Genomic DNA, 15,346 nt, shown 5'->3' on the forward strand with positions numbered 1-15,346 from the left:
CAGTAACTGGTTTATTTTTCTTTGAGTGTCTTATAAAACTTAGCCTGAGGCAGCAAATCTATTGTGCATTAAAAATTGGGTCCTAAAGTTATTTGTAAAATCATTTAGTACTTCATACATATATCAGTGAACTGGTGGTCAGATCCTTAAAGTGTTACCTGTATTTTAATGAATTCTAATTATGAGGAAGTTTTTTCTGATTACGTATTAACTGAAAATTTGGAAAGACATCCTCAGGTTAGAACTGAGGATATTATAATTTGGATATATAGCATTTTTATTAAAGACGCTAGAAATTTTCTTCTTGTCTTCAGTACAGTTAGTATTCCCAATGTGTTTCTAAAACATTAACAAAATGACTTTTATTTCTGTAAGTTTTGGATAAGTTAAGTGGTTTGCTTCCTTTCCTCTTCTAATAATTCAACTCAGAAACATCCTGATCACTTGTTTGCCTGTTGTACTGGCTTACCTATAATAAATACACAATTCTGCTCTTGTCAAGTACACTGTTCATGAAGGTGGCGTGGAATGAACTGGTGCTTTAAACCCCCTTGGCTAGCTCCTCTTTTTGGTGACCAAACTAACATGCGACTGTTTTATTTTTGGAGTGGTAACTCTGTTCTTTGTCCTCTTCTGTGAAACTGGCAATGGATTAACTTCCTTTCCCACTGTTTTCTTATTGTGGAATATATATTAAAGCAGGTTACATGCCCCTCCGTCACAGATGGCCTCATTCAGTACTCTGCAACAGCAAATATAACTACTTGATTCAATCCAAACTGGATTCAAAACAAAACAAATCACAAGCTGTTAAAGAAAGTGGTGAATGCAGGTAGATAATAAGAGGTATTTAATGCTAGGCACCTTGCTTGGAGGCGTTAATAAAGTGTGGCTTAGATGAGCATCCCAGTTTTTCTGCATTTAAATTATTGTTATCAGGTGATCTTTTGTTAGCCTTGGATCTGTCTGAGGAAAGATATTTGTCCTGTATAGCTCAAACTGTGAGGTTGGGACCATTGCCGTTTGTGTGGAAGTCTTTCAAACATCTGTGGGACGTTGTTGGGCGGACACATGGGCACTGGGTAGAGATGGGTAGGACAGAGCTTTGGAAGGGAGCTCAAGGTCCCCCTTGGGCAGGATGAGCTGGCACTGTCATTCTTGATGAGTTCTAAACCACGCTGCTTTGATGATTGGAGTATTTGCTAAGGTAGTGGATAGGCATAAACCACATGGTGGAACAGCAGGGAAAAAAATTTCTCAAATGTTCATGTGTATTTAAAAAAAGTTTTCCTAGCAGTTACAATCACTTTAGTGAACTCCATGCTTAATGTTGTACAGATTTGTTACTGCCCTTTTCTTCAGAGTTACGGTTATACATCTTGCTGTAAAATGTGATAGTCAGGATGAATATTTAATGTCTTCGTATCTGCCAGAGACTGAAAGTTAATGGCTACATTCTGCACTGATACAAGCAAACATTGTTTATTTACAGCAAAGCTAATGTTGATTTTACGTTCTACATAGTAATATGAACAGTGCAATATTTAAATGTGCTAGAAAAAAGAAAATACGAAGAGCTGTGTTTTGCAAATCCTTTTGAAGATGATCTTCAAGTAGTCAACATTACTGGTGCACGAGAGGGTTTTTACGGGTATGATCCCTATGGTAGGAAGTGACTTTTTGAGCAGATAAAGGAGCGTCAGGTCCAACAAGTAGTTAAATGTAGAAGGCTAAATTATTCCTCCATAGGAGGAATTCTCCTCCATAGGAGAAGGTTCATGAGAGAAGTTTATGTGGCTTTCAATGAGGCCTGTTGTGTTTAGAGAAGTGATTGCCTGCTTTTCTCTTTTTTTAGTTTTTCCTTTTTCTTTTTTTCCCCAAGTTTGCTGTCTTATTTTGATAACCACGAGGATTTTTAGTACAACAAATTGGTTTTTGTTTGTAGTATATAAGGAAAACTTATTTTAGCTGACAAGGACTTTTTAAAGTCTTTATATAAGTTGTCAGAAAAGATAATTGCAAAAGTATATTCTAGTATTGCTTTGTGTTTGTTGAATGTTCTGGTTGGTAGCGATAATTATCATGAGATTAAAGTGTGATTAAGTAATAACAGACTGAGTAATAGAGAATCAGTGAGTGCTGGAGGAGAAAATTAATAGATCTGAGACGAGATTTTTGCTTTGGGCATGAGGGTACATTTAGAATGACTGTGTCGCCTCTGTGGCATTTCTCTGCAGTGACATGGAGTGCTCGACCGCAGCTTTGTCTTGTCTCTTCAGTGGTGTGATGATGCTAATGTACCAGCTTCAGCTCATCTTTATTCGGTTTCTGTTTTTCTCGTCTGTTAGTTGATAATACAGAACCAGCTTCTGTAAGGTGGTTGTGAAAGCTGTCTGTAAAGATGACCCTAGAAATTTCAAGTATTACTGGTATGCTTTCCAGGTAAATGAGGGGTACTTTTCCAGGTAGGTTGCAGTAATTTGGCTGGCTGATTGTAAGTGTGCTCACAGTTCATTGTAAATCTCAGAAAGGTACTTATTTACTCTTATTTAATCACAACTCTTATTTAATCATTAGAGTTGTAGCACAGTAATGCCATAAATATTTAGTGATAGATAGCAATGCTTTGGAAAAAAAATCTAAAAATGTGTGTCAGTCATTTGAAGTTCTTCAGCAGCTTTGGGTGCTTTTATGCTCTTCTATATTAGTGCGAATCTGTGTCAAATTTTGTATAAAGGCTTCTGTGTTAGTTGTTAACATGTAGTTCTTTGGCATACTGCTCTGATCAGATTCATTTGTTTTTGGAGAGATTAAGAATTGCAAATTTAAATATGTGTGAATAATAATCTGAGTGAACTGTTTTTATGAATTGCCCAGGATTAAAAGGAAGCTTTTATCCCATGTTCAAACTTAGAATGTATTTTTCTCTTTGCTCTTTTAGTATATGGATGTATAAACTAATTTCATTATCAGTTGTTCAGTTCTGAATCTAATCAGGGATGTTAACATGCTCTGCATGTTGTTTCTGACTTTGTACCAGAATTTTGTTGGCATTATCTTTTATTTACTAGCATTAAAATGTAAGTAATTGAGAGAACAAAAAAATGAATGTATTGATAAGCAACTAATTGTTAGAAATTAGCTTTTCGGGAGTCCTAATAATTGAACATAAATGACAAGTTATATTATTCCAGAATGTTTGACTAGAAATAAATAATATTTGGTGTTTATCTCTGCTGGTCACACATCTGAGTTATGTCATCTGTTGATCTGTAAAAATTTCTGGTCTATCACTTTTTCAAGGTTGTTCTTACAGTAAGGGATGGAAACTTGTATTTGTAAAAACAGTGGTTTTGGATAATAGTATTTTCCAGGAGTATTTTTTGTATTCAAAAAATAATTGCAAGAATGTTTTGCCTTTAATTTTTTTTCTGAAAGTACAGTGGAATCTGATCTTAGAAGTCAAACAACAGAATTACATTAGAGAAAATGCTATATTATCTTTGCTTCAAAACAACAATTACAAAAAGAGTGAGTTAATTTTGTTGCAAATCTTTTTATTGAATGATGTTTGCTGTTTTCTTCTGAGAGTCAGTAATTTGCAGGAAGATAAAAATGTATCATATACAAAGTCTAACAAGTGTTTTCTAAATTAATCACTTTTGGTTCACCTCTTCATTTATTTATTCATTTTGTGCTGCAGGTTGAACTTCAGTTTCAGTTAAATCGCTTACCCCTCTGTGAAATGCATTATGCCTTGGACAGGATTAAGGACAACAGTATTTTGTTTCCAGATGTCAGCATGACTCCCACCATACCCTGGAGTCCCAACAGGTACAAGAATACGCACACTTTAATATCAAAGATTGTATGGTAATGCAGTACTGAATTTCTCATAACAGATGGCTGAAATCTGCCCTAGAACAAGAAACATGCCTTGCTCTTCATTAATGGTGAGGATGGTTCAGAGAAGGGAGTGAAACTGTTCTAAATAAAACAAGAAAAGTGATCCTCTGAGGACTAGAATCTGTTGATTGGTTTTCCCTCTGGTTGAGCTGTGGTTTTATAGGCATTGCATTTGTACTGTAGGTGTAGAAATCTATTTTTATTTGCTGTTCTGCTGTTCTTACTGAAAATATGCATGATACTTGAGAGGAATGTAAACGCCAGTTAGGAATTTGTTGTGCAGAATCTTGAGCATGCAGACTCCTATGCGCAAGGAGCAATCATAGAATTATAGAATGGTTTGGGTTGGAAGGGACCTTTAAAGGTCATCTAATCCAACCCCCCTGCTATGAGCAAAGACATCTTCAACCGGATCAGGTTGCTTAGAGCCCTGCTCAGCCTGTCCTTGAATGTTTCTGAGGGTGGGGCATCTGCCACCTCTCTGGGCAACCTGTGCCAGTGTTTCACCACCCTCATTGTGAAAAATTTCTTGCTTATATCTAGTTTGAATCTGCCTTCCTTTAGTTTGAAAGCATTACCCGTTGTCCTGTCATCCTGTCAATTAGTACTTTTTGAGTTCGATGCAATAAGCCCAAATTTGGACATACCGCTGAGGGGGATGACTAAGAAAGGTATGGGAATGAGTCTTGGAAGGACCAGCATTGCACTTGCCAGCAGTCCTTCGATTCTTTTTATATGTATCTTAGTTTCCTTTATTAAATTATAAACCCCTATGTTATATAAATACTTTTAAGGAAACTTAAAGCTGACACAGTGAAAATAGTTTATCTCAAAGAGGATACTTAGAAAAGAGAAATGTGAGGCTGTGTTGCTCAGGGAATACGGTCAGTATTCTTACTGCATAGGGAAGGATAAGAGAGGCATGAGGTTTCTGTACTTAGAAACCAGGGAAATGAGAGGTATGTGGAACTGATAGCCAGTACAGCATGCAAGGACTCGTGGGGTGTCTTGACAGTGAGAACTAAGAGTGTGATTGTGATGCAGTACAAATCAGAAGATAGCTCAGGGATTAAAAGGAAAGTGATCTGGCCAGAAACCTCAGACAGCGAGATAATGCAAGACAAAAATTACTAGAAAAATTTGAGTTTGTCTTTGGAGATGTAGGAATAGCAGACATGATAAAGAGGTGGGAGCAGTGTTCCGGGTGAGGATGATTGCAGCATGCATCAAAGCTTTGACAGTACGGGCAGAAAGAAGGGAATAGGTTTTGCATAGAGTTATACTACAAAGCTAATGGAGGTCAGTGACAGTCTGTTCGCTGAATTAAGTTTTGAGTGAACCTTACAAGGAAGTAGTGCTTAAGATTAGTTTGGAAGTAAGCAGTGATTTCAATAAAAAGAAGGTAAGTCAAGTAAGCTAGAACTTTATCTTCTCTGTTTTATGTCAGGAAATGTATATTTATGGAAATTTATATTTACAGAAATTTACATATTGGTTGTAGTTGATATAATTTGTATAATGTTTTATATTTTTTTAATATACATAAATGGTATATGTAGTGGTTGTAGTTCAGTTTTAAGTCAGTGTAATAAGCATGTTTTTTTCCATCTGGTGGCTTGGTTTGCCCTACCTTGAGAATCAGTACTGCTGACTGACTCAAAACTGCCTTTCGCTCTGTTTTTCTTCTATTTTTGTTTTATATTCCTATTACTTTCCAGTATTTCTGAGAGACTCCTGCCAGCTTGTTGTTCATAGATGTCTTGAAAGTTAGGAATTCAGTCAATTGCTTCTTGATTTTACTCCCTGTTGCTAACTACTACTGGATAGAAACTTTCCCAGTCTGTAGGAAGCATAGTGCTTGTACCACAGCAGATCATGTTACTAAAGTATGGCCATATGTGCAGCAGTGACAGGTGTTTTTTACTATGCATGTCTACTTTTAAATCTGTCAGTGGAAATATTAAAAACTGTGACTACAAATCTTTAACCTCTTCTGGTCATTGGAGTTTTCTGAAAGCATCTTCCTCTTAATGCTGGTATCAGTAGCTGGTTACAGCAGAAATCCTTTTTTTAGACTGCTTTCCCATTAGAGGTATGTGTATTAATGATTTTATAAAAAAAAGAAAAATAAAAAAGAGAAGTTTTTAGTTAATTGGTAGCCATTAGTTTCTTAATAGTTTTTTAATTTCATTGCAGGTAACTTTTACCAAGCCCTAGTATAACTGTTGACTTTTAAAGATGACAACGTAAATACTACAGGGCAGAAACATAACTAATGTTACATTTTGCATAGTAATAGTAGAAAATCATCGTATGTCTACTTGCTTTTGTGATCAGGTGATGGTGCAGCATATACTTTTTCTAAAATGTGTACTATGCAGGTTGATTCTTGTTAGGTGAGATAATGTAAGCTTTTGGGGAAAGAAACAAAAAACCCCAACCAAACAAAAAAACCCCAAACAAACAAACAAAAAAGAAAACAAAAAACCCAACCAAACAAAAAAACACCCCCGAAAGCTGATTTATTGCAAATACTATGAATTTTTTGTGATTAAAGCATGTGATGGTTTTCCTGGATTTGTTGTTTTGTTTCAGGGTGCCTCAGAATGTCACAGTCAATGCAGTAGCATATAGGCTCTTTAGTTTCTTTTAAAGCTTTTGAAATCTTACCTTATTTCTGACTGACAGTGGATTATCATAGCTTCTGTTTTTAAACTCTGTTGCCTCCTTTTGTGCAGACAATGGGATGAGCAGTTGGACCCACGACTAAATGCTAAGCAGAAAGAGGCTGTTCTGGCTATCACTACTCCACTTTCAATACAACTGCCTCCTGTTCTTATCATCGGTCCCTATGGGACAGGAAAAACGTTCACTCTGGCTCAGGCAGTCAAGCACATACTCCAACAACAGGATACTAGGTGAGATGGAGCACTAAATATAGAGCGATACTTGATTAGCAGAGATGTAATTTTTTACTTAAATTCAAGTGAAAGGTAGAAATAGAGAATTTCCATCCAGCTTAAAACCAAACAAACCCCAAGCCATCCGTCACTGTTTTGAATGATAAAGTAATTTTATAGTCTTAGCCTGTATTTTCCATTTAGAACAAAACTAATTAAAATTGACAATATGTAGAATGACTGTGATTTACTTGACATGGAAAGTTTTGCAGTATGCTAGATAATAAAAGCTGTTCCTTACTTAAAGTCTAGATTAATAATCACACAATAATTACTGAAAAACTGTTTGAACTTTAAATCTTTTCATAACTGAAGAATTGGAGGTAAAGGGCTGAATCATGCGAACTATGGTAGGTTAGTGACTATTTCATTAAGATAAATGTGCAGGAAGATGAGATGGCCACTGTTTCTTTTTTTTTGTATTCTACTGCTTTGAATTGTTTTCTGTTTCTTCATTGCTTTTTTATTTGCACCATTTATTCCAGCAGGATTCTCATTTGCACCCATTCTAATAGTGCTGCTGATCTCTACATAAAGGATTATTTACATCCATATGTAGAAGCAGGCAATCCCCAGGCAAGACCTCTCAGGTATTTTTTTAAGGCTTATTATGTATCTATAAAATACTATTCTTAAGAAAAGGTGTCTATAAAAAAGGTTAAAGAACTTTTAAAACATAAAAGCATATTGGCATTACCAGCAGTGCTTTTAAAAACATAAACTAAAAGGAACATGAAACATTGTCAATGTAATTTTGGGTTATTTGTTAAATAAAAATAAAGACATCCTTTTTTAAGCTTTTATTATTCTATTGATAAATGTGTCTTTCCTAATGAGCAAACTTTTGATATGCTCTTCTAAAAGCTACTATGATAAAATAAAATGAACTTTAATTGTATTTTACTTCCAGAAAATTTTGACTTACACTTACAACGATAATTTGGAAACTGGGGCTACCCATTTGGCTTTTTGAAGAAAAATTTTGGTGTCATAGGAGCTACGTATTTAGAGAACCATGTGAAAGTAGTTTGGCCTCTTCTGATAAGTCAGTTTGAAGTCATTGTATATATGGTTAAACGTACTTATTGTGGGTATTTGGGGAAAATTAGTTAAGGAAAAAAAATGAAGAAGAGGTGGGAACTTTTAAGAGCAAAGAGGGTAAACTTACATAGAAATAGTTAAGGAGGATTTATTTATGGGCAGAAACTTAGCTCGTGGGAATATTTTGCACAGTAATCACAATATATACTGATATACTGCTAGCTTAGTGTATATATATTAGAAATTATGAGCATCATTTTCTGACTACCAATGTGTGAGTTTATTACTAAGAAAATGACTCTGTATGTTTACTTGTTAGCTATGGAAAGCCATCTTGGACTTACATTTTTATGGAATGTCAGTAAAGCCGGTGAAGTTATGTGAAAGGGCTAGATTTACAACAGGTGTAAATTCTCTTGAGTTTGCTGGCTTTAGTTGCCATGTGACATTTTACAGACACTGAGGATCTGGCCAAGGAAAAGAAGGCAGCTTGTTTTTGAAAAGTTACCTTTGATCTGGTTGTATTTTAACATAGATTGTCATAAGGTGATTTGTAAAGCACTTTGTGATAAAAAGCATTATGGTGTCTTAATTTTGTGGTGGAGAAAAAATGTGTGTAATTGACACTTTCGGGAATATTGAAGTGTGATTTAACAGAACAAGGAGTTAAGTACAGTTTTGTTGTGGTTGCCAGGCTTTTGCTACCTTCTTTTATGTACTCTATTCAACTGTGTAGTCCAGTCTCAGAAATAGTTATGAAAAACACTCATAAACAGAAGTGGTATTTTTCTTATGGTTAAAATATATATCCATGTTTGCCAAGAAAATTACAGCACATAGTTTAAAAGTCACTGAATGTTTGAATTTAAGTATAATTGTCATAGTATTTGTTATAAAGCCTTCAGAAAATGCTGCTGTAGATTGTATGATATTGTTGAAATAGTCATGATATGACTATAAAAAGTTAAAGTTTTAGAAAATGGAGGCACCTCTGGAATTGTGTATATATATTTATGGATCCACAAGTATGTATGCTTTCAAATAAAAAATATTATATATAATTGAGCAGCATATGTTATTTGAAAGCTAACTGCATGTCGACCTGAACTGGTGGGAGTTAAAGGGTCAATTTAGCTGAATTGAAAGCTAGAGCTATGTGAGTCTCCTAGCAAAAAATTAACCATGTATCTCTTATCTTTCTTATTAACTGTTGTCAAGTTATATTTTCAAATTAAAAGAAACAGGGTGCTCTGAGCCTCTTGAAATATTTTTAAAAAAACATCAAGTGGTGTGGAAGCAGTTAATTATCAAAGCTGGATGTGCTACTTACAGAGTTTAATGTTTTTCTGAATGGCTGAACAGTTTGCTTTAGATTTTTTTCCTTATTTACTGTACAAGTGATGAGTTGGCTGAATAGTATCCTTGCTAAAAATGAGCTTAGTGGGGAGCGCCATAATATTTATGTTGTTTTTAAAGAAGGAAAGCTGAATTATTTAACATTGACTGAGTACTGAGAACTGTGTAAATATTTCTGTGGGTAAGATGTACACTAAATAAATTATCCTGTCAATGATGTGACATAAAAGTTTGAAGCCTAGAGTTGAGGTTTTTTGTTTAAATATCATGTTATAAATTCATATTTTTTCCTAGCAGCATAACTTTCTGTGCCCTTTGTAAAATGCAAAGTCAGAATGAACACTGAGAATTTATGTTGAGTCTAAGTTATGCACCTAAGTAAAATACCAATGAAACCTGAAGGCCAAATTCTCATAGTCCTGCTGCCCATAAACAAATTTGTATCCAGAAAAAAAAAAATGCCGCTGGGTTTGATTAGATGATTGAACGGTATTAGGGGCACACTGCAAAACTTGACTTCTACTGAAGAAACTTGACACTGCAACAATTTTGTTATACTTAGGTAAATTATTGCAGAAGTGTTTCTGAAAGAAGAAAACAAACCAACCCTAACCTACAGTTAGGAGGAAAGAGCCTTTGATTAAGTGCTTCTGTTTGGTGCTTAGACACCTGATTTTAAGTATGCAGAAGCAGGCACCTTTAGATGGTGAGTCAAGCTGTAAGAGGTAGTAATTGGCTCCCAATTTGTGTATACCCTTTTACTCTGTGGATATGCTTGTCTCTCTCCATCAACTGCTAGAGTCTTCCGGAGGTAGGCTGCTGAGGTGTAGGCACGGTAACTTCAGATTATCACCGCCTCCTAAAACTCCAGTCAAGACCTAGGAAACAGATAGCAGCAGTTTCTCTGTATGTTTCTGGGCATACACTGGTTGAGTTATCTACTGTTTATTACTATTATTTTACTTGCATATTTTCAAATTTAGTTGTATCCATACACTGGTTCTGTATGTAATACTAGGGGAAAAGGAAAGAGGTTGATACTGCTTTTATCTGCATTTTTAGTATTTTTATTTATTCGTAAACATATTATTGCTAACTATCAGTTCAGCAATATCAGAAAATAAGTTGATTCTGTTTAAAATACCTCAGCTGAAACCTCTCCAGTTCATTTTTTAGATACTTTGATCATAACGTACATGTGTAAGTACTGCATGTAGCCTGAAACCAGGTGGCTTTAGTATGTGGCTCCTAGCTTCAGGAGATACCCAGACTATAAAAATTAATCAGTTGGAGCAAACCAGAGTTCGAATTTAAAAAAAAAAAAAAAAGCCAAACACAAACCCAACAGGTTTTAAAGGACAGTTGCCCTTTTTTCCAAATTGCCTGGAGTAAAGTTCTTGTACTGAAAATGGTATTTCTCTTAGCAAATGTTAGTTTGTAAAATAAATGCCTCTTTAGGCAATTACTTTTTTTTTCTTGAAACTCTAACTTCTATCTTATGCTATACTCAGAGGAAGATTGATTAAAAAAGTTAACTTTCAGGTAATACGACAGGTTCTTCACACATTTTCTGCATCCCAAGGAATATACTTGTTCATGAGAATAAGCCTGTCTTTTGGAGGTGGATCAAAAGAAATGGAAGAGGGAAATCAAGTGCTTTTAAAGTTTTCTTTAGGCTTCTTGGGACTACTTAGATTTTTTTTTTTTTTTCTTTTAATGGTCTTTTAACAGAGGCATGAAATTAGACCACCAAATTCTTTTTCCTCTAGGCTTCTGTGTTCTTTTTGCTTGAGGGATTTCAGGTGAGAAATAACTGCACAAAATCTGAGGAACTGGGGTTGGAGTTTATCCAAGAAGTGTTCTTTGGCACACAGCCTGAAGGGAGAATTCTGACCTTTTTATCAAGAACTGGGAGGAATTAGTGTTTTCCAGTTCAGAATAGGGAAAAGAAGTTTTGAAGAACTTAAATTTAGTCCCCATTCACTCTGTTGTAAGGAGTCATGAGAAGTAGAAGTTGCTTTTGTAGGACAGGAGTGCAAATGAAACTCCAGCCTTCCTCTAGGTTCTGACCCTAGGCTCCCTCTTTATTAACTTTTAGAAGTATCTTTTAAGTGATTTAGGAGCAAACACAGCCTGAAACATGAACAAGGAAATGATTGTGAATCTTAATTACTGATATAAATTCACTACTTTTGCAAAGAGTCTATTGTACAAATTGATACTTTGATGGAACTTAATCAGTGGAAGCAAAACATGAAAGATTAGGAAATACTCAATTTGACTAACATTTAATAGAAATATTTGAGCAAATTTCTTTTTTGACATAATGGCTGGAAAGTTGATGGAAACATGGACGGGTTAGCTGACAATTTGTTCCATTCTTTGGCTCATTGGCTAGAGGTCCACAGAATGAAGATTCTTGTTGTAGATATCCAGATGCCATATTTGGAAATGAAGGTGCTATGAATTTCCACATGAAATGCAGATTCTGTGCATGTTAACCAAGCGTTAGTAAGTACAGTGGATGTATTCAGTGCTTTTGTTTGCAGAAGATTGAGTCCCTAATCTATAATGTTCTGGGATTTCCATTTCAATGTGGTTCTCTATGTATTTGCTAGTAATTTCACTGCCTGTGATTTGGGTAAACCTTAGCCTTCAAGGTTTTAATTTCTCCAGAATTAAAGTCTTGGTGTGAGGCACATGATGTGAGAAAACATACTCTCACATGAGCTGTGGCTGGGTTTTGGTTTTGTAGCTGCAGTTTTCGCTCATCTTTGTACTTACAGCTGCACACTAATAGAATGTGTTGCAGGTACTAATGAATGTTTTGATTAGTAACTGCCCAACTCTGCTGACATTCAGGTACTTTGCTTATGCAGGTATTAAGATTAGAAGGTTAGTCACTTGTTTAATCAGAATTTAAGGGTATGTTGCAGGGTGAAATGTTATAATTTGTGTTAAGCTGATAAAACCCATTTTTGTAAGGGGTTTCTCTAAGAACCAAAAAAAACCTAATAATGAAGTTACGGGAGTTTTTCTTAGCCTAAATTACACCTGAGAAAGAAATCCCTTGTTCAGTGTGGCTTACTTATATCACAACATTTTCGAAGTAGTCACGTCTGTCAGGTGTTTTTTATGCCAGTGGTGAATAATAGCTCTGGGATACCTTTTTGATCTCACATCAAAATAACAGAAATTAATAGGTAAGCAGCAATGCAGTTTGAAATGCTGTCAGCCAATCTGTGTCACACGTAGTTGAATTTTTGTAATAAAAGACAGTGCATGGTATAATAACGTCTAATAACTGTAATGTTTTGCATTTCAATAGCACCTTTCATCCAAGAATCTCAAAGTGCTTTACAAACATAAACTCATAATAAACTCATTAATCCTCACAGTACTCCTGTGAGATGGTAGGTAAGTATTACCTTCAGTTAAGATTGAGAAACGGAATCATATGAAAGCTGACTGAATGGCTGGGATAAATAGAACAGGGATTATCTTGCTCCTACTACCACCTTCTAGCTATTAGGCCATGACTCATCTTGTTACGCTGATGTAACAACAGTTTATCAAATAAAGCTTATCAGTTCGATGGTTGATAAGAAAGAAGTGTATTGGGTAACATTAGAAGGTTCTTGTTCTGAGGATGACTCAGGAGGAGGTTTGCTCCTCCACTGAACCCAGTGTTAACTGGAGTTACTTTTCGTCACGAAGTGTCAGTTTTTGTCGGTTGTGTTGTCAAATCAAAAAGCCATTCAGAATACTGCAGTGCCTCTGCACCTCTTTGCATTTCATTTTGTGCTTATTGTCCAAAATGGACATTGTATTTCCTCAAACTAAATTTATTATAATCCTAATAATTGTTTCTCTCATATTATATGGAACTGGGCTGTAACTTACAAATATGGGTGGACATGCGATATCCAAAGTCCAGCCAGTACAATCATGTTTTGCACTTAGGTGCATAATTACACTTTTCCAGATACTTTGTTAATGATTTGGGATTTGTGATATGGGTGCAGGAGAAAGTCAATAATGAATAAACAAACCAAGCAGTGTTAAATCCCATTTTTAGAACTGAAATCAGTTTAAATCATTTCATCTTAATTTGCTTTGGAAATAAATTAAAATAACTTCAATTCTAAATATTAGTATCTGTACAATAGTTTCCTATAGTTTAAAGGTTCCACTTTAGATTCACAATTCTTACTTGATAGAGGTTGTATTTTTGAGGAACACCCCATAGAGAAGCCCTTAGACGTCTTTATCCCGATCCTCAGCTGGTTTGCTTTGGTATATTTCTGTATACCTCTGTGGAGGTTTTTGTACTCTGTTTTCTGGGGCATAGTCTTTTTGTCTTCCCTGTTCCTCTCCCATTTAGCTAGACTGGCTGTGACATTTCATCACTTTTAAAGAAAAATTCATCATTAATCTCATGATACGGTGATTAAAATTATCTTGTGTGTCATGGAAAGATATTGGAAGTCCAGTGCTTTGCTGACAATGTCCTGATATTTTAGACTCTAGCTGTCCTTTCTGGCACTGTTTTCTAATTCTTTTATACACTGTGTCATAATTATGGCCCTGCATGATAAAAAGATGAATATACTTCCTGTTTGGTTCTTAGAACTCAGAAGACATATAGTATGTGTACAAGGAAGTACAAGATTTTGTTAATGTCTTTTGACATTTTTTTTTAAAGAACCTATGGCTGCAGTTGATGAAATGTGCAGACCACTGCAGCAGCTCTGTCGGTTCCAAGACTATGGACTATATTTATACTTCAGCTGAGGAAATATTTCTTTTAAAACGAATTCACTGATAGTTTAAAATGAAATACACATTGATGTGAGGGTCACAGAACTTACATGTATGAAGAATTTACAGATTTCTGTATGTGAATTAATCCTTGCTAACTGTTCAGGTATGTAGTACTGCACTGCAGCAAATAATGGAAGGTCAATCCAAGACATTTTAGCATATTTTAGCATGTAATTCTGCATAGTTGTGATGTTTTGCTTCCTGAAGATTACATTTATTTACCAGAAAACAAAATACTAGCATTTGAAATATTAGGCTGTCACTGTGTTCAGACTGTATAAAAAATAAGCCCCCTTTTTCTTTTCTAGGGTATATTTCAGAAACCGCTGGGTAAAGACTGTCCACCCAGTTGTGCATCAGTACTGTTTGATTTCAAGCACACATTCCACCTTTCAGATGCCCCAGAAAGAAGACATTCTTAAGCAACGAGTAGTAGTTGTTACTTTAAATACGTCACAGTATCTATGTCAACTGGATCTTGAACCAGGTAAGATAATTTCTAAACAAGAAGTGTCCATCCTTGAGAATTTTCTTCCTCTTACCAGTGTTTGTTCCTTACCCAATTCTTTGAACTGTTATAAAATAAAGTAAACAATAATCATCTTAAAATGGTCTTCTCTTTTTTTATGAATAAATATTTATTGCGAAGCTATAAACTGCTAGCATTCAAATTAACCTTTTGCTTATTCTGGTTTTTTTCTTTACTGAAAAAAATTAAAGAAGCAATACTATCTATGATCTGATGTTTCTGAGATCGAAGAGGGAAAAGTCTGTTTGAGATTCTGTCTTTGAATATTATGTTCATTAAGGTCATTACTCAGTGAAGCGTGTAAGCATAAATACACACAGAGAGCTTTTTTCCTTGTTTTGTGAATTGTTCAGCTTTGCAAACAACTCCCACACATACAAGCCCATGCTTTGTTAACGCAATACTTCTAGGGTTGTTTTCTAAACTGGAATGTATTAGACTGATTTTTTTGGGGGCAGAGCCTGCTTAGGGTTTACTGTTTTCTTGATCTCCAAATGAAATCCATCTGCTTTTTGGAGAACATGAAATTTCCTTATAGAAGTTTTTATGATTAGTTTTTTATGTCTACATTTAGGCATTAGTTGCAATAGAGAAAACTAATATGGAATTTATGGTGAATATTTTCAGGTCTTTACATGGAAGTTACTGCTTTGTTTGGCAATGAACTGTGTACAGTCATGCCATAGTAATGTATGTGCAACTGTATGAAATTCATGTCTTCCAGAGAAAA

The 15,346-nt window shown here is 35.2% G+C and overlaps 1 protein-coding gene across 1 annotated transcript in view; it reads left to right on the forward strand.

Annotated features, from left to right (window-relative positions):
* Positions 1-3,641: 3,641 nt before the first annotated feature.
* LOC104157425 (probable helicase with zinc finger domain) overlaps positions 3,642-15,346 on the forward strand; it is a gene marked incomplete at its 5' end in the record, with an annotated part of 44,663 nt that continues 32,958 nt past the window's right edge. Inside the window, 4 exon segments of the mRNA XM_009694742.1 lie at positions 3,642-3,834; positions 6,645-6,824; positions 7,355-7,456; positions 14,396-14,574. Coding sequence (XP_009693044.1) covers positions 3,642-3,834; positions 6,645-6,824; positions 7,355-7,456; positions 14,396-14,574 — 654 coding nt within the window.

The sequence above is a fragment of the Cariama cristata genome, unplaced genomic scaffold (genome assembly GCF_000690535.1).
Source record: "Cariama cristata isolate BGI_N322 unplaced genomic scaffold, ASM69053v1 scaffold17482, whole genome shotgun sequence".
Lineage (NCBI taxonomy): Eukaryota > Metazoa > Chordata > Aves > Cariamiformes > Cariamidae > Cariama > Cariama cristata.